We start from the raw sequence: 23678 nt of genomic DNA on the forward strand, positions 1-23678 counted from the left end.
GACACTGTCTCAAAATCCCTCCTTCAATCACTTTATTAAAGTGCAATATCTCGTCAGATTCACCCAACTGCAACCTGTTATTTTCCTTGCTTACAAAATATCTTGTTGCTCTTGAAAAAAAAAAAAAAAATCTTTAATGATGCCAAAAATATGCAATGGATGAAAAGTTAGATTGGCTAAATAAGAAGAATAGTAAAAAAAAAAAAAAAAAAAAAAAAAAAAAGGTAAAAATCATTGAAAAATATTTTGTAATGTTTTATGGATTCGGCGTTTATTAAAATAACTTTATTTGACCATTTTATACGCACTAAAACACATAGGGCCAATAGTAAACAACAGTTATATAACCATGTTCGCCACAAAACACGCTATAATTAAAAACGTACCAAACCGTGATTAAACCATAACTTAGCTCAATAGAGACCCCTGGTGCCTGAGTTTTGCAACGACACTGAGCAGACTGTGAAGAATTTAAGTGGTTTTGGTGCCGTGCCAATATGTGACAGTATACACTATTTAAAAAAATAGTAAATAAAAACATAATATGCACAGAGGCATTTTATTCTTACAAGTGTACATGTTCTGAAATAAATTTAATTTTTATTTCAAGCTATACACTCTTCCTTGTTGATATACTATCTTTTCTTGTTGTTTTTGTTGTTTGTAGTCAGTGAGCTTCTAATCGTCTATCCCCTTTTCTGCAGAACACAATTTCTACCATGACTGGCAAATAATTCTATTCTATTCTATTCTATTCTATTCTATTCTATTCTATTCTATTCTATTTTCCTTGGATTTTATTGTGTTCAATGCTATGTGTAACAATTTTCAAATGATTAATTTCTAATTCATCGTTTCAAAATTAGCAACGATGGGTGTCAGACTACAGCCGACACACTATAAATTTTACATAACCTGAAGACTGACTCATTGTGTAAGCGTTTAAATCACTTTTAAATCAGTAAAATGTAGAAGTGAACACCGGAACTTTAGTTTGTGACTCGCTGATGCCCGGTACAGAATTAACGTTGCACCACGAAGCTTCCCCTGAATCAAGCGAACTCATTCAGGCTTTCTGTTTGAAGGTAAACGGCCCCCACAAGTTTAGTTATCGTACTGAGATTCATCGGTTGCCGCAGAAGTACTTATGTGAACATAATTAAACTGAGTTATTTTTTATGTTTGGCATGTTTGATGAATTATAGGCATTAGTTCCCTTTGACGCCTGCGCTCGGTAGCTAACACGCTTGCTCATTGCTAACTTATCAGCCGCTTTCTCGAGCGCATTCAAAACCAGAAGCTTAAAGATATAATTTTCACTGATCTTTAATTACCTTTATGGATCAAATGTGCTTAATAAATGCCTAATATGTGTTCGCAGGCTGAACGTTTAAAGATGTTTTTGACCAGATCGGAATATGATAGGTAAGCGCTGCACAAACTGCTTTGTCATTTATTGAGTGTCTCAGTTGTAAACTAAAAACAAATAAAAGGGCTGTGGTGCTAAGTTTAGCTTTTTTTATATACACATATGGGTAGGCAGCATGACGAAACAAAAACATCCAAAAGGGATTTATTTCTTTGTTTCATATTGAGCGTTGCTGTTTTGGTAGTTAGCTAACAGCTAACTATCCTGTTATAGGTGAAAAAAAGTTACTTTCACTTTCGTTATTGAATTTTTGATCTTCCTTCTAAATTTGACTGGATACATAATTATTATGTTATGGCTTTACAATTGTTTCGACAAAACACCGTTATAGTTAAACACATGGTTTATGAAAACTATTAAGCTTAAATTAACAATTATTAAATGAATCTTTTTTTTTTCCAGAGGTGTAAACACATTCTCACCAGAAGGAAGATTGTTTCAGGTTGAATATGCCATAGAGGCAATAAAGGTGAGTACTTGATGCATAGTTTTTTGGCTTGATCAGAATGGCTTCATTTTGATCAAGTCCTTAGACTGGACATTGGTTATTTAAAGTCAAGCTCATTGCTGATTTTGTTCTCTCAGCTTGGCTCCACCGCCATCGGTATTCAGACATCAGAGGGAGTGTGTCTGGCTGTGGAGAAGAGGATCACCTCTCCGCTCATGGAGCCCAACAGCATTGAGAAGATTGTGGAGATCGATAGTCACATTGGTATAAATATATAATTAAATGGTCTAACTGCTTGGTTATTTTTAAAAATTCTTTCAACCTTTCAAGATCCCTGACAATATTCTACAACAAAATATCAAACTATGGTACGCAGAGAGTGTTTATTTGAAGAGTAGTTAGGCAAGCCACTTGAACGGTAACACAAGTGGAGGAGGAGGAGGAGGACATGAATGTGTATTACTGCTGTGCAGAAAATTAGAAAGATGTAGAGGTGTGTGGTTATGGAAAGATTAGACTAAAATGGCACGTTGAAGTCAATGTTGGGTGTTGAAGGAAGCAAAAAGAAGTCAGAGGATGAGAGTAAGTGCTCGGGCAGCTGTGTTTTGTTTCAATTGAAGTTTGTGTTTGTTGTAAACCGGAGCAGATGAAAGAGTTGGCAGATGAGCACGTTGACACGACCGGCTAACGTTGCATAAATGGGCATCAGATAATGTGACTGACAGACTTTTTCTAAAATTTAAGATGCTGTCAGAAATTAGGCCTTGAGCTCCTAGCTTAGGAAGGAGGAGAGATTAGACGATTTGCGACACAAAAATAATAACTGAAGCAAAACAGAACCGCGGAGCGAGAGGGAGAGAGTGGAACTGGTTTTGTAGAAGATGTGACGATCCAGCGATGTCAACCGATTCTGAAAAGTCTCAGAGAAGTTGCAACCTGGCTCGTAAAGCACAAGTTTTTGAACACAGTCTCTAAAATAATGACAAATTTGATTTAACACGCCTGTTTAACCACGTTGATCTTTAGACAGTGGACATCAAAGTCAGTTTTGTCATCTGTTTATTACCCACCTAACTTCTTGCTGTGTTACATGAAGAGTTAATATTGCTGCTTTAAAAAACAAGCATTCTGCTGGCAAAATTATTTATTTTTTAACTGGAGCTTTAAAATTATATTAATCTGTATCGAGAGCTTGTAAGCGGATCCTCAGTTGATGCTGTGAGGATCCAGATGTGACTTTTTTTTTTTTGTCTTTTCATTCAACTTAAAGGTGACGAGATTATGACATTGTGGTTTGTTTTTAAAATGTGTGTTTGGTTAAAATAAGAGAACTCGGCGGGAGGTATAAACCTAATTATTTTTTAAGCCAAAGTACATTTTTATTGATAACAATAAGTTTTAATGTTTTCACACTGAATTAGAGTGCCATTTTAATTCAGTATCTCATAATTGCTATAACTCTTGCTTTTTAATATTCCACAAAGTAATACTGTAGAAGTTCGATACGGTTTTCTGTTGCAATGGTGAAAGCAAGCAAGAATATTCATCCTTCAATTTCCCGTGTTTTTCTGCACTCCAGGTTGTGCCATGAGTGGTCTAATAGCCGATGCTAAGACTCTGATTGACAAAGCAAGAGTGGAAACGCAGGTATGCATTTTGAGCTCCGGCGTAAGTTCAGTGGGAGTCTCAGCGTGGGGTTTGGATGCTGTTAGCTTGGCTGTGTCTATTGCAGAACCACTGGTTCACCTACAACGAGACGATGACGGTGGAAAGCGTGACTCAGGCCGTGTCCAACCTGGCGCTGCAGTTCGGAGAGGAGGACGCCGACCCCGGGGCCATGGTCAGTCACCTTAACCATCTCTGGATCTTCTTCATTGGGTGCAGATGAGTAAAGCTGCGCAAGTCGTATTTAACTTGTTTTTTTTTTTTTCCTTTGTGTTTTGTTCAGAGCCGACCCTTCGGTGTTGCATTATTGTTCGGGGGAGTGGATGAAAAAGGACCTCAGCTGTAAGTACTGATCATTTTGCAGCCTTTGATCATTTTAACATGAGTCTCTTTATATAACTTTTGTTTGCACTTCATTTCTCTCTCTCTCCTTCCCTTGAAATGCAGGTACCACATGGACCCTTCAGGAACCTTTGTGCAGTGTGACGCCCGGGCTATCGGCTCTGCATCAGAGGGAGCACAAAGCTCTCTGCAAGAGGTTTACCACAAGGTACTGGGGACGTTTTCCTTCCTGCTCGTTAAGTCCTCTTGCATCCTCATACGAGCGAAACGCTAAAAGTTCCAATATGTCTTTTTTTTTTAAATGCATGTGGTGGTAATGAAACATTTCCACTGAACTTTTCTTACATTTTGTCCAGTCTCGACCACAAACGTTCACAGTTTTGTTGTGATTTTATGTGTCAGGACAACACAAAGTAGCACATAACTTTGTGGCAGAAGTAACATCACAGATGGCCTTCAAAATGCTTTAAACATCTAAAAACTGTGGTCAAGTCCTGACTCACTGCCCTCAGTTTACATCTAGCAAAGTACTGTCCATCTTTGTGTAAATGTAAGTTAGGGCTGTGCAAAATCAAGAAAATAAATAATTTCCATACTACTTGTTAAAAAATGGCGTTGATTGTATAAATTGCCATTCATCTTCATTTTGCAGATATTTTGCTCGTAGGCATCTTACCACAGGCCTGATATGATAATATGCAGAGCATGAATGCCTACTTGAAATTTAGTATCCTATCAAATATTGTGTTATAGCAGTCCTTTGCTATAACGGCAACGCACACGCTGATACGGTGGAGACAACTGTGATTTGATATCTTGTCTCAAAGAGCTTCATCTCAGAACCACGGTTTCCCGAGGACAGCATGCCAACACATCCCATCAAAACCAGGTCATCCATTTAAACAGATGAAATGTTGAGGATCAGATTAATCTGAAGAAGCAGAGAAGCGGCCTAAGATAGTTATGGCGGATCGGTAGAAATCCATAATTCAGCTGGTTGAATCTGTAGCCTTCATGGAAGAGCGGCTGGAAGAAAGACAATGTTGACTGAAAACCAAAAAAAAAAAAAAAAAAGAGTCTCATTTACAGTTTGCTGCAAGCCATGTCCAACACAGCAATTATTCACTACTTTTATCTGTCACGCAAAGTTCCAGTAAAATACTTTTTTGTGGTATTTGACACGGTTAGTGGGTGCGAATACGTTTTGTTTATCGTTTGCATATTTAGTCCAGGAGAGGGGTTGATCTTTGTCTTATGATTATTAAATCTTCTGCATTTTGAAACAGAATATTTCAATCTTCAGCGGCGACGTTCTGCTGTAGTTGCTGACCACTGAAGCTTTTTCTTCTCCTGCAGTCCATGACATTAAAAGACGCCATCAAGTCCTCTCTGACCATCCTGAAGCAGGTGATGGAGGAGAAGCTCAACGCCACCAATATTGAGGTTTGTTCCTGAATCCAAAGCTCAGTTACAGTTACGTTGCTGTGATGTTGGCCACTGTGGGAGCCCACTTTATTTGTCTCTTTCAGCTGGCCACAGTAGAGCCCGGCAAGACCTTCCACATGTACACCAAAGAGGAGCTGGAGGACGTAATCAAGGACATCTAGAGGAGAGAACTCTTGATGGGAGTTCTGGGCTGAAAAGAAGGGGGGGGACACTTTGGTGTCGCTACGTAACCACAACTTTCCAACCCACCTGCAGCATTCAGAGTTTCTTTTAGGAGGCTTCTTATTTGTAATGTGCTAAATTGCCTCTTGTCTAAACAGTGTGTGATTGCCTCTTTCCAGGAGCGTGACCAGCACTTACAGCTGAATGAGGGGAGGGGGTTAAACGTGGGGTCGGGAGGGATATCTTTTGTTACGGATCAATACTATAATAAAAACTGTTGTATTCAGAAAGTCACTGACTGGTTTTTTTTGTGTTGTTATTGTTTCAAGCAGCAGGGATTAAATGAACACGTTTAATTTGATTAAATACAAAGCAGTGGTTAATAGGTGACAGTCAGTCACCTATTAACCATTGTATGTCTGAGTAATAAAGTCAGTACTCAGACATACAACATTTATTAGGATCCCCATTAGCAGTCGCCGTGACAAAGGCTGCTCTTCCTAATGTCCAAATCATTGATCTCTTGCCAAAAGGGTTACAGTTCTGTTTGTGACCAAACTTCATACTAACTCTGCAAGTTGCTAGGAGCTTCAAACTGATCTGTCCAGATAAAATGAAAATTAGACAAGGGCTTGTTTAGGATTCCCATCAAAGTTAAACATTTTCAATGGCTACTTTAACTCTATGTCATGTTGAAGAGTGACAATGTTCATCACGGGGCTGGGGAAAGTCAAATGAACCGTCACGGAGATGCTTTCTTCCCCCAGGCTGTCCGGTTAACAGCCCCAAAGTGTCCAGATCAATGTCCACTAATTATTTGACCACGTGTAGTGGAACATTTTATCTATTTTAGGCTAGTATCTCATGACTGTGTTTATAAACCTTCTTAAACTTGTCTTTCTCTTTAAAAAAAAAAAAAGCTCAACTTATTTCTCAACAAATGTCATATTTAAAATATATTTGGGTGTGTGTGTTCACGTTAGTAGTTATGGTAAACAAAAATTTGAAACAAAAAATAGAGCTTTTTAATAGAGATAGAAAATGATCATTTTATCCCTATTAGATTGGTTTGATCTTATATTTGTGGATATTAATTGTATGCTCCAAGATGTCTTGGTGCTTAGAGATGGTATTTTGAATAAGGTCAGCTTATTCCAAATTGGAACATAAACAAATGAATGTATTGAAATATCTCTTATTATTTTGCAGAGAGCAATTTTCTTATTTGCGTCCGATTCACACATCAAATTATATTATAATAAAATGTGCTGAAATTGTCTGCTTATTTTTAAACATCTTATAGTCTACCTAAAAAAAAAAAAAAAAAAGATTGCTGTTTTGATTTACATGAGAGTGTGTTCCAAGGATTCATAAACTTATTTTCCACTCGCCAGTTTGATAGTAAAAATATTCATGTTGTGTAATCCCATTTCTTCCGGCCCTTTATAGTTTCTTGGAACGCAAACAGATTCACAGAATAAATCCTTTAATGAAGGTTATTTGCGGGCTTTCCACCAGGGGGCAGTGTAACGCTAAAAAACAAATCTTCCCTCTGGTCGAGCTCTCGTCCAATTAGATTGCAGGTCTTTCTGGGCCTAACCAATCCCGCGCGGCGGTGGATGGGCCGTTATTAAGAATGCTTTCGGAGATGAGGGGCGGGGGGAACATGTGAAGAAGCCAAGTGGTGGGACAGCGGAGTTTGCTCGCAGTGTCCCAGGCTGTGCGGTGCCAGTTTTTGTTTTGTAACCGTAATGATCGTCTGCATTTTGGCGCTCGGGTTGTTTTCGTCTGCGCTGGGCAGACATCTGCAGGATGGAAGCGACTTGTCCCGGGTCAGGAGGCTGCACGGAGAGCCCGGTGATGCTGCGGAGCGACATGGCTTGGAGAGGAGGGAGCTGTCGAGGCGCAGCGCTGGACTGAATGAGCAGACATGCACGGCTTTGCGTGGTGGAGTGGAATCCGCGCTGCAAAACAGCACCAGCATTGTAAGTGACTGTAAACCAGCAGGGATCGGTTTATTATCGCCGAATAAGTGAAAAGAATCTGGTTAAACAGTTGGTGAAGTCACGCAAATACACCGTGCTTCTCCTAAATCACTTGTAACAAGCTTGTAAACTGTCTGGTTAGACAGCCTGTTGCTACTTTAGGAGACTGGTGAATCGGTGCAACGTGAATTCGTCAGTTTCTTCCCTGGAATTATGTACCACAAAAAATGATGGAAAGGAAATATTCTTGAACAAAATCCTGTTTCTAGTCAGTTTATTTAAAGTTGTGTGATATCAAGTAACAATCTCAGCTGCACCTGTCAGATATAAAATGTTCAATACTGTCATGTCCACTGTCTCTAACCATTTTATTTGCCACAACTACAACATCATTGTCTTGCAAAAATACTCACACTTCTTGAATTTTTCCACATTCTCTCATACCCACAAATGTAATGGTGTTTTATTGGCACCTTATGTGATGGCTCCACTAAAGGTAGCATACAATTGTGAAGTGGAAGGAAAATGTATAACTAGTGCCCATCTGTGTGTAATTTAATTGCAGTATAGATGCAGTGGTTTTGTGAAGACCTCAGAGGTTTGTTAGAGGCCAATAAGGAACTTAATGACGACCGAGGATCACAGTTTACAGGATAAGCTGGCGAGATGCGTGAAGGAAGCACCGTTTTAATCAGTCATATAAAGAATGAACCACAGGAGAATTTGTTAATTGGGCAATTGTTAATTGCTCATTTTTGCAAATGTGGAGAGAAGAAAAACATTGTTTAAAGAAAGTCGTGAAAAAGGCCTGTTCACTCCACAAGTCGTTCAGGTCACACATGCAACTTCTGGCCAGATGAGACCAAACTAGAACATCTTGGCCAAAATATGTGCAAAAAAAAACAAAAAAAACAAAACATGCAAAAATGCTGCATGGACGTTTCCCTGAACACACTCGGCAGCATCAGAGGACGTTTGTCTTTTGCACTGACAATCCTGGGTAAGCAGGATAGGATATTGTTGCTGGGAAGGTAGGTGGAGCAAGAACATATAGTGGACACTGGTCTCTATGTGCACTGGATGGGAAGAGTCGGAGGTGCAAGAGCAACAAAGTGCGGTTACGCAAAAGGAGGCTCAATACGAATGCACACCACACTTTTCAGTTATTAGTAAAACATTTTCAGTTTTGTAGGTCTGTCACACAAAATCATTGAAGTTGGGTGGGTGTAACTTGATGAAATGAAAAAAATAAAAAAAACGAACAGGTTTGCATACTTTGGCAAAATGCTTATTTTTTTCCCCTGACTGATCCCAGTAACGGTCAGTGCAGTTTAGGAGGAAAGAAGAGTCATTTCCAAGTGGAAATTCTTTAACAAGCAGAATCAAATTTGAATTGGCCACACGTAGAGACGCAGAGCCTGCTTGGACAGAGAAACTGTAATTTGAAGAGTAATTTTTACCCAGAGCTGTCAGACAAATGTAGTGGAGAGAAATAGCTGAATAATTCCTGTTTAGACAGGGAGATAAATGAAGCAGAAAACCCACAAAACAAAACAAAACAAAACAAACAAAAAAAGCGAGAACGCAAATTCGTCCAACCAACTCGACTTAGAATTCGGAATACTTCTTATATTTAGAAATACTTCTCTCCTAGGTTTCTTGAAGTTTAAAGGAAATAAAAAGTCAGGAAGAGGCACTTTGCAACACAAATGTTTCCAGTTTATATACAGATATATATGTTCAAATGCGTTAGATCATATCGGGCTGATTTAATCTTAATTGCATATATTCCAATTTGAGCTTATCTATGAAACAGTGGAGTCAAGTTCAGTTTATTATGGCATTCATTTTGCATCATAATCACCATGCACGTGGAAACAGTAGAAAGGAAAACATCCCTTTAACAGGCAAGTTAAAGGGGAGATGGATGCTCACCAGTATAAACTATCCCTTAAATGATTCCTTTTGAAATAGTTACTGAATAACTCGACTAATAATTTAGCCGGTTCGCAAACCGATGGATGTGGTTTTTAGCCGGTGTGCACGAAGCTGATTGGAAACAAGAAAAAACTGGCACTAGGAGGCAAGAGAAGTTGGTGTTCAATGCAGGAAGCATGAGTGTCCATTGGTCAGAATTAATGTTGATACCTTTTCTGTCGTAGTCTTTGTCTAATCGATTTAGACAAATGTAGGTCGTCAGTTCGGGTCAGTTTCACTAACTCCGCTGACGCAGGTTGGAGCGAGGATCTAACCTGCGGTTTTTGCAAACTGTCGATTTTTAGGATATTAAATCTCAGGGCATCAGTGAAGTTTTAGTTGTTTTTTTTTTTTTCGATTTCACACATATCAAAGATTTACTTGTAACTGTAGTCTTGCTTGGAGTGATATTTTTTGAAATGTATCTCCTATTGGTTCAGTTTTCTCCTATTCCTTTATCCTTATCCTTAAGCAGACAACAGAATCTGTTTTCGCCGCGTCACTGCCGTAATCGAGGGCACGATAAGGGGAATGCGCAGCAATAACAACTTTATCCGAAGCTGTTTGAGGTCTCACAGCTCAGTCTTCGTTCTGTTGTGTGTGAAATGGCAGATGTTACATCATTCCTGCGGTTCAAACACCTGGGTTAACTTCTGCGCATGAAACCGATTCAGCGTGCTCACAGAGATCAGACTCTCGGCTCCTCAGGGCCTCTGGAACCCTCCCAGACATTCCCCTTCTTTTTTTTTTTGTTGTTTGCTGAGCTTGATCCGATCTTCTCTGCCGACCAACGTCTGGTCTGTGGTCATCAGATCTGCCGTATAGATTACTGTTTGCACCAGCAGGTATCCTCACCTGGCTCTGCCTCTTGCTCATTTTCCGCAGCTTACACCCTGATAAATTGCTCTCCATGTTTTGACAGCCAGCCCAAGCGCTGGAGTGTTTATTTGAGTTTTATTTCGCTGACTCACACAGGTTTCAAGCTAGCCGGTTGTGTTTTTGTTCCGTCTTCTTGTTTTGGGCTCCATCCTGCTCTCTGGTTCTTTGGCAAAAAAAACAAAAAAAACAAACAAAGAAAACAGAAAAAGAAAATACAAGCTGGGTCACAGCAGAAAAGGAGCAGATGATGTTCCACAAGGGAAGTGGAGGGAGAATGACCTGGACAGCAAGGGTCAGTAATTCTAATTTTATTTTTTATTCCATCAAAGGTAGATTAAAATTACAAGAATTATTTTCATTTGTAAAACATGATTTGTTATTAAGGAATGTGAACTTTTTTAATGGAGAATAATACACTCTTGTGGAGCTCAAAAACCTTTTTTTTTTCCAGTAGATCAATTATTCTTTATTACAACGGGTCTCAAAAGTTTACTGATCGCTACTAGATGCCAAATTTTTGTGTCTTAAGTAAAAGAGAGCTGTGCTGCTTAGTCATTTCATTTTCCACCTTCAATTTGACAAATGCAACTTTTTCCTTAAGTAATTTGCCGATATGCCTGAGCATCCCAGTCTTAATCCATAGTGTTCAATGGCACTATGGCTTTTGCTGTCTGCTGTAGCGATTAGGAAGATTTTCCAGAAAGCATAGGAGTGCTTTTATAGGAATTTACCATTTTTCTAGAAGTGCATTTGTGAGGTCAGACCCTAATGTTGCACAGGAAGACCTGACTAACAGCTCCTGCTGTATTCGGGGCTTGATTTGTGTTTCGGTGCACAGTCACGTTGGGAGGAAGCCCCACGCCTTCCAGCTTGGGGAAGAGGCCAGTTATTATATTATTATTTTATTAACTCTTAACGCCTGCCACATGGAGCGAATTTTAATGAACTTCAGTTCAAATTAATTACAGTTGTATTCATTTTACTTCACTTGGGCATGTCTTAATTGAGTTCTAATTAGTTCAGTTTCACTGAACTTTATTCAGTTCAAATCTGTGCAGTAAAAAACTATTTGATTAATTCTGAAAGTGAAATAGATGTTGTAGGAGCTGCCATTTTCTCAGTTTCTATATGTTTAAGACTCATTATAGATGTTTCTGACTGGGAAGGGAGGATCTCCTTTACAGGTTTGTTACAACAGCAGATCCAAGGAACTCTGACTGAAGACTTGTTGTTGGAGGACTTTGTTGTGCAGAAGATGTTCAGGGTTGTCTGTCAAACTTTTCATATTAATGAACCATTTCTATCCAACATGGAGTGAGTTCTAGCTTTAAGTTTCTGGCCCTGACATTGACCCCAATAGATGACTGTCGATGATTTTTCTCGTTTCTCAGCAGAACGAAAGAAGATAATGAGCATCTTGCTTCAATTACTGAAGGATCTATAAGCTTCCTTGAGGAATACTCTCTGCTATGTCCTTTCATGTCACATTTTGTCACATTGATGAAGTGTGACACAAAGTATCTCTGGTTTTTTTTTCTCTCTCTTTTGACATATAAGCGGGGTTTAGTGAACTTGGATTGTTTGCGTTACATTGGGATTGGTTGGGTCCTAATGCACATCCAATGAGGCACTGGACGTGGTGTTGGTGTTGTGGTGTTGTGTTGCACGTGCAGTGTCAGTGCTGGTTGTAGAGAGGTTTTTGTCTGGTATTCAGTCTTGGGGACTGACCATCGAGGGTTTGAAGAAGTGACAGTGTGGCACCATGGCTGGTGTTGCCTTTGTACCTACCGGGGGGGGGGGCAAAGGATATTTTGCCCCTCTCCTTTGATGGGATGGCCACCCTGTATCCCCAGTTTGCTCCCCAGTTGAGTTGCTTTGGGTTGTTTTCAGATAGCGTTACATGAGTGTCGCCTTAATGGCACCATGGGTGTTGTTTCTTGGGCCAGATGTGGCACCCTGGATTACAATTGCTGCTTGCTACTTGCAATAGACACCTTCAGTTCTTTGAGTCTTGTTTTATTTCCATTTTTTTTATTTATCCTCTTTTCTTCCTGTCTTTCTTGCTGTTGAATGTGTTTTTCGTATCTGCCAAGTTTATCTCTGTTGTGGCCTGTCCACTTTGTTGCTTGAATCGGATTTGTTGTGCCATTAAGTCAGTAAATGCAGTCGTGCAGTGAAAAGGATATCTTACGCTCCTGCAGCAGAGCAGTTCTGATCTGACACAGCCATGCAATCAGATCCACCATATTCTTTTCATGAGCTATCTGGAAAGGACACACACACACACACACACACACACAAGAAATCATTACATAAATAAATCTAATACACATACAAGATATTCGGAGATACAAAAGCAGTGCAATATTCCAGATAACATAACGCTGACATTTGGCTCAAGATCAAGATATTTTGTTCATGGACATCAGATATTGAATCTTTTATGTCAGAGTGACTTTATTTCTGATAAGCCGACTGAATTAAGTGTTGTGCCACATCAGTGACCGAATTAATTATTACTGTTACTGTTATTTTAACCATTAGTCACATTTCTAAGTTTCATCATTCTGCCCCTTATGTCATACTTCACCATTATAAGTGCAAACAAGAAAAGCTAGGCTAGCTGTGGCTAATTTGTTTACAATCCAAAACATCAAATTGGATTCCTGAAAATTGACTCTTGGGGTATAAAAAAAAAAAAAAAAAGCTGCCAACTTCGGCAACAGAATTACTAACACCTGTGGTATTTCTCAGCTAAACACAATGAGTCATGATGTAATTCTTACACAGTAACGACTAAAGCCGGTGCTGCCATCCTTCTGTCCTCATTTCAAAACATGGCCTGTTGTTGTGATGAGCTTCTATTCTCTCACCGTTTTTCTGGGTGTACACAGCTTTGAGTGTTTAGATCAGAGACTTAAAGCTTGACCTCTTCTTCTGAAGTTTTGTGTGTAAACAGGGCTAAAGTCGAACGTTAAGGCCCAGCGCAGAGGGAATAAGGACTTCATTGTATTGGCATCCCGACCTCTCTGAGAGGACGTCACCCACATTCGGGGCCGTTCGCCTTCATGCCGACTGTGGAAGTCTGCGAAGGCATATGTGCGTGTGTTTTTTTTTCTAGTCGCTGTTTCTTGGTCGCTGATCAAACGCCGCTGTCCATGTCGGAAAAGCTCAAAGCTGAACGCCCGGTGTCAAGAGTGAAGCTGCAGATAAAGGGTTGGAGAGGCTTTTGAGGAGCAGATCTAGACTGCATTCATCATGTGGTGCAGCAGCATGAGGTCACGTCTGTACTGAGACCTCATGTAGGGACATCTCCTGATTTTAGCTTCTTGCTAAGACAATGGCTTGGTAGTTCTCAGTAAATCTACTTTATCTGCTACGTTATATGCTCATCATCATTTACTAAAAACAGATTGCTCAGTCGGCGAGTTGTTCAGTGACCTACGATCATCCAGTCTGATTTGGTCCAGCTGGATTTTCAGAGGGTCAGATATAGATGCAGTGTCTTTCACATTTGTCACATTGCAAAATATAAAAGGCATAATATTTTGGGGGGCATTTTACGCAACTAAAGAAGATAGTGAATAATTGTAAAGTGGAGGGAAAATGGTAGGTACAATTTTTTATTTATTTTTTTTACAGTAGCAAGCCTGAAAAGCGTGGATTGTGTGCTTGCATTCATCCCTCTTCATACCCCAAAATCCAGTGGGACCAAAACCAACCAAGAGTTTCAGATTTTACCTAATCTGACCTTGTGCTTATAAGGATCTTCAAAATTTGATGGAAAATTGCATAAGATTTTAGAAGAGCTATGGATTCAACACGTTCGAATGACACGCAACTTTTCATGAAGTGTGCGATGAAAAACAGTTTCAAATGATCAAATTATGCATAACATTAATAGAACTATGTTACTTAATGCATTTTTGCCAAACAGTAGCAGAAATTTCCACCCCTAATTCTAATGAAGTACAGTGCTTCATTTGTAACTATCAGATGAAAAGACTGTCAGCATTGAGCCAGGTCCTGGTTGGTTGTTAGAAAAGTGTGTGGTTTCTCTGGAACTTGTTAAGGGACATAAATGCAAATATAAGAGTGGGTCGTATGCATGATATTGACCTTGGAATTAAAAACAAAACAAAATAAAAAAAAAAATCCACTAAATTTAAACTTACGAACCAAAATCTTGTGTTCCATAAACTTTCCACTATGGAAAAAGCTCAGATCAATTAGATCTTTAAAAGCCCTGAACTGATCGACTTAATCCTTGTACGTACCCTTCCGATTAACGCTTTAGCTTTAACTCAAACTCCAGATTCAACTAGGCCTCGGAGATGTGTGAATGCCACCGACTAAATTTGATTTCATGTAGGAGTTTCAAGAGCCGCGTATAGCAGTGTCACTGAACCAACAAAAACCGGCACCGCTACGGTTGCCAGCTCTTTAGCTGATCAAAAATAGGGAAAACAGAACAGATGGACGATGGGGAGAGTGTTGTGGGATGATTTATGCAGAGGAGACTGAAATTTGTGTTTGCAGAGTTGGACAGAAGAGAGCAGGCCGGTTTCCTTTTGGGCCTGTTTACAAGGAATTTTTCAGCTCACAGACAACAGACCATGCAATCTTCTGCAGATTTACAGAGCTTTGCAGAACTCCCCCTGAGCCTGCACGTACCTTGTAAACATGCGCGCCTCATCAGCTGATGAGCGAAGGGAGGGAAAAATAACAAAAAACAAAATAAACCTTGCTGCATTCCGAACAGTGTGAGACAAGGCCTTAAAACCCACATGCGTTAGAGCCACAGCGGACGAATGGATGAGAATGTTGTTTCCAGTCGCAGCACTTGTTTTGAAATCAAAACAAGGCTCTAAACTCTCTCTCTCTCTCTCCCTCTCTCTCCACCGCTTCTAGTATTATGTCACAGCTGGTTTTTTCCATGTTTTTTGTTTTTTTTAATATAATTTTACCTAAAATCCTCAGTTGGTTGAGAAATGCATTTAAAAGCATGCTAACGCTAACAGTTACATTTTTATTTTGAATGAATGAATTTGAGTGGAGTCTGTTCAGCTCTAACGTATGTTAGGTGTCCTCGGCAGTTGCTTTGTTGTCTGACCTAATCTTTGTGATTTACACAGGAATGTAGGTCACACATGCAGAGTGCGTCCAAAATGGCGGAGTTACTTTGGACAGTGTGGACATTCTGTCCTCTCAGCTGGTGTGTCCGCTGCACAAAGAAACAACAGGAACGCTCTCAAACCATGTTTAGTCTACATTTACCTTTTGGGGGTTGGTTCATGTTTTAAAGCCAAAATAGTGTTAAGCAAATTCCATCGGCATATTTTACCTTGTTCTCTGTCGACTTGTTCCGCGTGAAGATTGCTTCATCTTCTCAGTCTCGTCTCTTCTTGTTTCAGTATCCGTTCAAAGTGCGCTCAATGGGCTCACTCTCGCTCGCCTGGGTGGGAGACGGATCAGGGGTGAGTTTTGTTCGCGTGTCTATACACTGGTTTGCAATGTATTCAGGTGCGTTTAACTTTCCGACCAAATGTGACGTGGATTTCTTACTTAGCTCTCTTTGCTTCTAAATAAAGTCCAGGGCAACCAGGAGTGCCTTAATTAGAAAATGCACGTGTTTGTGTTTGAATTTAATCTCAGCGCAATTGCTGAAATTAAAAGCTGTTCTGTGGTATAGTGGTATCTGTGGTGTAGTAAAGTGGTATAAATAAAAGCCATTTGATGAGTTAGAAAGGCCTAGTCAAATTTGAGACACAAATCCAGTTAAGGATTTATAGCAAAATATGAAGATTGTTATTTCCCATTCAGTCTGTTTGAACTTAAAGTATATTGCAAAGATGGAAAATTAAATTCAATACAGATGCATTCCACACTTTTCAGATTTTTATTAGAAGAAAATGCTTGAACCATGCGTTATTTTCATTCTCCTCAATCCTCTCCTACTTCGGGTCTGTCTTCTTGAATTCCTGAATAAAATATTTTGAGATTTACACACTATATTTAGGTGTATCTATCTATATAAAGTGTACGTATATGAGAGCTGTTGTGCAACACTTTTCTTCACAGGTGCTCTTGGTTCTGACAACGTTTCAGGTGCCGTTGTTCTTAATGCGATTTGGCCAGTCTAACCTCTACAGGAGGTGAGGAATGGCTTCTTTTAACAAAGACGGATTAGTCGTGTTTTAAGGTTGCCGTGTTCTGTGCGTCTGAACCAGGACTTCTGTGTGTGTGTGTGTGTGTGTGTGTGTCAGTGAAGACTATGGGAAGACGTTCACAGACGTGACTAACGTGATCAACCACACTTTCATCCAGACGGAGTTTGGCATCGCCATCAGTCCGGATCATTCAGGAAAGGTGAGGCCTCCGTTAAGAGCCGCTGTTGCATCTTGTATTGTGTCTTTATTTTTTATTTTTTGTAATATATGTTTTTTTTTTAATCATTAAGTCATTTTTGTTTGGATTCAGGTGATCCTGACTGGCGATGTGTCTGAGTTCGGTGGGTTTCGACTTTTTCGCTCGCGGGACTTTGGTCTGACCTTTGAACCGACGGACCTGCCGTTTGTGCCCCTCATTCAGATGCTGTACAACCCCGGGGACTGCAACACACTTCTGACACTCAGTATCACGGTAGCGGCACTCCGTTTTGCCAAGAATGTTGAGTTTTAGTGGAGCTTAACTGGACCTCCCCGACTCTGCTGCTTACTCTTCAGGAGCCGGTCATTTTACTCCTGATCCACATTATTTATGACTAAATTTTTTTTTTTTTTTTTTTTTTTTTTGCTTCCTTTCCAGCTGGACCTGTGGCTGTCTGATAACTTTGGCGCCACCTGGAGGAAAATACACAACAGCGTGTGTTTGGTCAGATGGTGAGAGTTTCTCTCAGAATATTTTCTAGTATCAGCTGCTGAAGTTTCACCTACATTAAGAACATTTTAAATAGTAAATTACATAAAACATGTTACTGAAATAGGCCTAATAAATGAAAGGGAAAGAACAGATGGCTAGCCTCCTGACAGACATAGCTGTATCTGAGCTGTGGTGTTTTGACGTGGACCATATGGGCAGTTGCCCAGGGTGACATTAGAAAGGGAGGAGGATGAGCAACAGATTAAAAAAAATAATATAACTTATCCGTCATCATGTTATCTTGTCTTGTTCAACAGAAGGCCTGCTGTTTTAACAGCTCTAATCTTATCTAAATTACTAAACCATGACATGAGAAGTGTTTTGGAAACTACCAAAAGTGTTACAAGGTTGAACTTGTGAAGGAGCGAGCACTTTTCCGAGCCTTTTTTTTTTTGACTCAGTCAGTTTCAGACAGATAAAAATATAACATTTGATATGCAGATTTTTATCCTTGCTAACAAAAAGTAAAACAATCAAATGCAACAGTAAGCAATAAATGATTACAAAATTTCATTTGATATTATAAGAAAAAGTCCAACAGAGTATAAAAATATGAATTATGAACAAAACATCAAAAGTAATTTGGGGGTGGGGAGGCGAAAGTTTTCCAAATACAGATATTAAACACTTTTACTTTTATAACTCAAACATTTTAAAATGTTACTTAATTTCATTTCCAGAAAAATAAAAGGTTTTATGACACCTGTTGATCCTGCGAATATTTATTCTACGTTTAATTCTCAGAAATGTAGAGAGTAAAAAAATAAAAAAATCACAAAGTTTACTGCTCTGTTGGGGAAAACAAGTCATGGCGTTTTACTGCTTCAAAAAAAAAACAAAAACACATTTAAATCATCTTTTGGCTCTAGAGTTCATTGCTAAGAACTGGTAAAGTAATACATTTAGAGTATTGCCACAGTTGCTGACCGAAATAAAGTGATGACCAACAGATTTTCGTCATGTTTGCGCAGTGCAGACTGCTTGTTCGTGCCCTGGCGGTCTCCACGCTCGCCGTCGCTTTTTCTGCAAGATGAACGAGCGTCGTTTTTTTTGTTCATTGTTTTCCCAGCTGTTCTCCTCTGCCTCGCTGTTCACATGGCTTTCCTGACTCTGTGCTCTTTTCTGATTAATCGGCCCACGGTTGCTTATCTGCGCAGCCACCACAGTCATTTTGGGCCCGAGCCTTTCACCGACCACAAAGAGCAGAAGCTGATGTGGTTCTCAGGCTGAATCACGACTCGGGAATGTGTCTCCTATTCAGCCTGCTGTCCTTGATCCAGCTGCAGTGTAAAAAAAAAAAAAAAAAAAGTCATCCTTGTCTGAAAGCAAAAGCTTGGAGTGCTGGCTGGGAGGATAAAACGAGTGCATTAATAAAGCCATCATATTTTTATTTTTTTTTTAACCTTTAAACTAGGAAAGTACTTTTTTTTTTTTAAATTATATTCAGGCTTTCTTCTGTTTCTCCTTCTCTTGTTTCAGGGGTCCAAGAAACAGCATCTACATAACAACCAACACCAACGGATCATGCAGTAAGATAGGATGATACGGTGTTGTATATTAACATGTAATTCAGTCCAATTATTATTATTTTTTTAAAATAATTCATTTTCCTTTCAGATGACAAAGGGATGCTAGATTTAAAGAAAACAATGGACTACGGCAAAACATTTCACACAATTGCATCCAGAGTTTACTCCTTTGTCCTTGGAGGAAAATTTGTCTTTTCGTCCATCATGACCGGGATGGTATGTGTGTCTTTTATTTATTTATTTATTTATTTAATTTTTTGGCTCATCATTGTTTTCCTTCATGGAAACTAAGCAAAGGTTTGTAAAGTACCCAGTCAACTGAGAACTTTCCAAGCTGCTTTTGCGCCGTCCTAGACATTACGTCGGATAAAATTTGCTAGTGCACCTTAAATCAGGCATGTCACGTGTGTTTTTTTTTGTGCGTTAGGGTACAGAGCGTGTGATCCATGTCTCTGTAGACGGCGGGGATCACTGGAACATCGCTCAGCTTCCTGCTGTCGGCAATCAGCAGTTTTACTCCATCCTCGCAGCCAATCAGGACATGATCTTCATGCACGTGGATGACCCCGGAGGTCAGCGTTAGTGAGCCATGCATTGTGCCGATCGAGTCTAGAGATGTCGACCGTGTCTCTGATTTCTGATCGTTCAGATAGCGCATAAGCCCTCACCCACAGGCAAAGAAAGATTCCTGAAAATCAGAGCAGCTTTCTGTAAGGATCCACTGGTGGGTCGCAGTGTAGAGCACAGACCTTAACGCTGTGTGTTTGTGTGTGTGTGTTTCATGTCCTGTCTGGGGGCAGACTCGGGGGTTGGAACCATCTACGTGTCGGACGACAGAGGAACTGTCTTCTCTAAGTCACTGGAGCGCCATCTCTACACAACCACAGGAAGCGACACAGACTTCACCGCCGTTTCTTCCCTGCGGGGCGTCTACATGACCAGCATACTCTCAGAGGGTGGGTCAACATGAACCTAATGTTATTTTCACTGAGGGAAAAAATCCCCCAAAAAAGGACAAACTCATCTTAAACCGTGGCTGTGCTCACACAGCAGGCAAATGCAACCCACATCCCACTTTTTCTAGGCTGCATTTATATTTAAAATGCCTTAATGGGGTTTCATATTTTTTATTTTCTCGGCTGAGGATCTGCTGTGTGACACAGCTGGTTTGGCGCTTTTATGTCCTTGTGGCAGATGGCAACATAGAGACAGTGATCACGTACGACCAGGGAGCCAAGTGGCAGCCGCTGCGCAGACCCCAGAACGCCGACTGCGACGCTGAGACCTCCACCAACAGACCCAGCAGAGTGAGACGAGCTCCCGTCGCTTTGCGGATGAAGTGTCGTGAAGTTGCGTGTTTTTTTTTTTTTGATGAAAGTGGGGGGTTTTCAGTGCTCCTCGTCTCAATGTTACAGTGCAGGCTTCACATATATGCCTCGTACAGCACGGCCAAGAAGATGAACGTTCCCATGCTGCCGCTCTCGCAGCCCAACGCAGTGGGTCTCATCTTGGCTCACGGTAGGACAGGAAAACACACAAACATCCTTCCGTCTGCTCTGAACTGTCTGCTGAATTGTTCTTCTTGCCGCCTCCTGTTCCCTCTCTCCAGGCAGCGTTGGAGACTCGGAGTCTGATCTCGCCCCTGACGTGTACGTGTCTGACGACGGGGGCTACTCGTGGCTGCGCGCTCTGAAGGGTCCCCATCACTACGCCATCCTGGACTCTGGAGGACTGCTGGTTGCCGTGGAGCACACCAACTCACCTATCAACCAGATAAAGTGAGATTGTATCTCTAGGTTTTACCGTATTTTATTTTGTTTATGTTTTGGGTTTTCGTAGCCCAGATGTTATGAGCAAGCTTTAGTCTGATGCCCTTAAGTAATTAGGACTATTTTTGACCTTTCGAGTAAAGAGGGCTGAATATAAATGGACGCCACACTTTTAAGAATCACATTTGCGGGGAAATTTGACAAATTTCCTTTGTCTTCCTCTCTCATATAACATTTCAATAAAACACATGGAAGTTCTTGGTTGTAATTAAAAAAAAAACAAAACACAAATTCACAAATTGAATGCCTTGCAGGGTGCTACAACTTCTCCCTGCTCCCCTTCAGGTTCTCCACAGATGAAGGCCAATGCTGGCATTCGTATAACTTCACCAGCGACCCGCTGCACTTCAGCGGCATGGACAGCGAGCCCGGCTCCCGCTCCATGAACGTCAGCCTGTGGGGCTACAGGAACGACTACACCAAGTGGGTGGTGATCACCATAGACTTTAGGAAGCTCCTCGCCAGGGACTGTGAGTACCGTTGAAGGAACACACACGTGTGATGTTGGATTGCAATGCATGAGGGCAGGTGCGCTTCAGCTCAGGGGCGTCTGTCGCCGTGCAGGCAATGAAGGGGACTACGAAGAGTGGCTGGCTCACTCTGCAGACCTCAGTGGCTCGAGCGATGGCTGCGTGATGGGCTTCAGAGAGACCTTCTTACGCCTGAGGAAAGACTCGGTGTGCTGGAATGGAAGAGACTTCGCCGTTACCAAGAAGCACTTGCCCTGTCCGTGCTCAGCGGCAGATTACCATTGGTTTGTCCTTCTCTCCTGTTATCCCCTTGGTAAAATTGAAATGTACAAAAATAATTTTAAGTTTCCATATAGAATATTCCTGTAAAAAAAAAAAAAATTAAAAAAAAAAAAAAAAAAAAAAAAAAAAAAAAAAAAAATATATATATATATATATATATATATATATATATATATATATATATATATATATATATACATATATATATATATATATACAGGAAAATTGTGTCACGTTTTTATCAATCTAATAGGAACGAAGATGATTATATGTTGCACTCTTTAAAGTCCTGAGCTAAAGAAGTACAGGACCCTCAATAATTGAAATCCTTGGTAAAACTTGCAAAGATGTGTTCAAATATATTGACCTGTTTATCACAGTGGGGTTTTTTTTTATTTTATTTGATCCAAATTTTAATTCACGTAGATTTAATCAAAGGGAGAGAAAACAATTTTTATGATCAAACTATGCCTCTGTTACTCCTAAAACAAACAAAACATTTCTTTTATTTCTATGTAACTTATATCAAAGGCCATCAGAGAGTCTTCTAGTCAGAGAAGCGTTTGAGTAACAATTCATGGCTTCCTATTTCCTTGGGAGTGTAAATAAAACGTGACAGAGGTTGGCTTCTCTCATCCACTTTACAAAATGAGGAAAACCACATGTACTGTCACAAACAATGTACAAAATAAACATGTTTCATAGCAGCGGCAAAATGTCCGGATGAAAATAAGATAACAATAATCCAAACCATGTCTCGTGTTTATTTCAGTGGCAGAAAAGTTCAGTGTTGCAAAAGTAATTGTTAACAAATTTATCTGTGCCTAAATGACCCCTCTATAAAAATATTTATAGATTTTTTTCTTTACTTTTTTTTTTTTTCCAAGTTGATTAGAGTTGTTTTGCAACTTTCCAGATAAACTTGCTGTTTTCTGTGGTGTGTGAATATGAAGTGACACAGAGGCTTATTTCTCTTAGACTGTATGTAGAATACAAACTCAGGAGAACATGCCGGTCTATAAAAATGTAAAATAAATGTACATGAAGTATTTTCTCAGTTTTCAAAGTCAAATAATTGCCTCTAGAAAATCTTAATTAGTAATCTGTGACTTTGTTTTGCCATGGTTTTAAATACTTTGATTTTCATAAGTGAGGAAAGGTTTTAGATGTCACCTTCTGCAGAACGCCGTCCGTATTCACTTTATTTTATTTGTGACTCGTTAAACATGGGGCACAAAAACCTTTCGCCCGCAGCGACTTTGGTTACTACCGGCCGGAGAACAGGTCGGAGTGCGTGGAGCAGAAGGAGCTGGTGGGTCACGCTCTGGAGTTCTGCTTGAACGGGACGACTGAGCAGCTGCAGACCAGTGGGTGAGTAGGCTGGTCACACTTTCAAATGCATTCAAATCCTGATGTTTCACCTCAGGATTTATTGCATTGTTGAATCATATTTCTTTGCGTGCATTTTAGATGTTACTTTATTCAGCTATTCAACAGCTTGTTAATTCACACATACATTTTCTAAGCAGACTGGATGTATACATAGAAAAAAAAGTTGAAATGTCTTTACTGGTGACATGATCACGACCATAAGCTTAGAAAACGTTCTGTTTTGTTTTTATCGCCTAATCCATGTATGCGACGTTTATCTCCAAATTTAAGTTACCGGAAGATTCCTGGGAACCAGTGTGAAGGAGGCTTTCAGCCGGAGAGAAAGGAGACCGACTTAAGGAGGTTGTGCATCAGTGACGCCCTTCATTCCATCCCTCTGGTCAGTTTATCTCGGTCTTAGAAAGCAAGCTGACTGCATTAGCTAAATGGAAGTGCAGCTTCTCTTTTGACTTCTCCCTTAAAAGAAAGAAACAAAAAGATTTTAAACTGTGACTTCCATGGCTAGATGAGGACCCAAGTTTACTTTACAGAGCAAGGAGGGTCAGGGATGTAAAAGAAAAAGCCCGCTGTTTGAGAGCTGCAGAAAAGAGTGGCATCTTCTGGTCACACAGTTTCCATAACAACAATTTATTCTAGGATTTCTCTTTGATCTGGGTTCGATTCCCGGCCCGGGTCTTTCTGCATGGAGTTTGCATGTTCTCCCTGTGCATGCGTGGGTTTTCTCCGGGTACTCTGGTTTCCTCCCACAGTCCAAAAAACATGACTCAGGTTAATTGGCCTCTCCAAATTGTCCCTAGGTGTGTGTGTGTGTGTGTGTGTGTGTGTGTGTGTGTGTGTGTGTGTGTGTGTGTGTGTGTGTGTGTGTGTGTGTGTGTGTGTGTGTGGGTGTGGGGAGAGGGTGATGTGGTGGAGAGCTAGCTTA

At 40.2% G+C, this 23678-nt stretch overlaps 2 protein-coding genes and 1 long non-coding RNA gene across 4 annotated transcripts in view; 2 read left to right on the plus strand and 1 right to left on the minus strand.

Moving 5' to 3' along the window:
• Positions 1–986: 986 nt before the first annotated feature.
• Positions 987–5782, plus strand: psma5 (proteasome 20S subunit alpha 5). The gene is made up of 10 exons (XM_015036735.1): positions 987–1085; positions 1382–1425; positions 1832–1898; positions 2015–2141; positions 3457–3524; positions 3610–3717; positions 3826–3884; positions 3990–4092; positions 5241–5327; positions 5414–5782. The coding sequence occupies exons 1-10, from the start codon at positions 1008–1010 to the stop codon at positions 5489–5491; spliced, it is 819 nt and encodes a 272-aa protein (XP_014892221.1). The 5' UTR covers positions 987–1007; the 3' UTR covers positions 5492–5782.
• A 1355-nt stretch (positions 5783–7137) lies between these two features.
• Positions 7138–23678, plus strand: part of LOC106950083 (sortilin) — a 20959-nt gene continuing 4418 nt past the window's right edge. The window contains exons 1-17 of one of the 2 annotated variants that reach the window (XM_015036733.1): positions 7138–7477; positions 15748–15810; positions 16415–16488; positions 16600–16702; positions 16814–16975; positions 17141–17214; positions 18734–18783; positions 18872–18999; positions 19211–19355; positions 19584–19739; positions 19978–20090; positions 20199–20301; positions 20393–20561; positions 20898–21082; positions 21177–21366; positions 22619–22735; positions 23027–23135. In XM_015036733.1, coding sequence (XP_014892219.1) covers positions 7244–7477; positions 15748–15810; positions 16415–16488; positions 16600–16702; positions 16814–16975; positions 17141–17214; positions 18734–18783; positions 18872–18999; positions 19211–19355; positions 19584–19739; positions 19978–20090; positions 20199–20301; positions 20393–20561; positions 20898–21082; positions 21177–21366; positions 22619–22735; positions 23027–23135 — 2175 coding nt within the window. In that variant the 5' untranslated portion in view covers positions 7138–7243. Of the gene's footprint in view, positions 7478–15358; positions 15549–15747; positions 15811–16414; positions 16489–16599; positions 16703–16813; positions 16976–17140; positions 17215–18733; positions 18784–18871; positions 19000–19210; positions 19356–19583; positions 19740–19977; positions 20091–20198; positions 20302–20392; positions 20562–20897; positions 21083–21176; positions 21367–22618; positions 22736–23026; positions 23136–23678 lie in introns of those variants that run through there. The other variant, XM_015036734.1, reaches the window with a different exon arrangement.
• On the minus strand, positions 8748–15741 carry LOC106950086 (uncharacterized). The gene is made up of 2 exons (XR_001425527.1): positions 15611–15741; positions 8748–12597 (listed from the first exon to the last, which is right to left on the minus strand). It is a non-coding gene; the product is annotated as an uncharacterized LOC106950086 (long non-coding RNA).

Source organism: Poecilia latipinna, unplaced genomic scaffold, assembly GCF_001443285.1.
Source record: "Poecilia latipinna isolate Pla-1442-1.1 unplaced genomic scaffold, P_latipinna-1.0 Scaffold377, whole genome shotgun sequence".
In the NCBI taxonomy this organism is placed as follows: domain Eukaryota; kingdom Metazoa; phylum Chordata; class Actinopteri; order Cyprinodontiformes; family Poeciliidae; genus Poecilia; species Poecilia latipinna.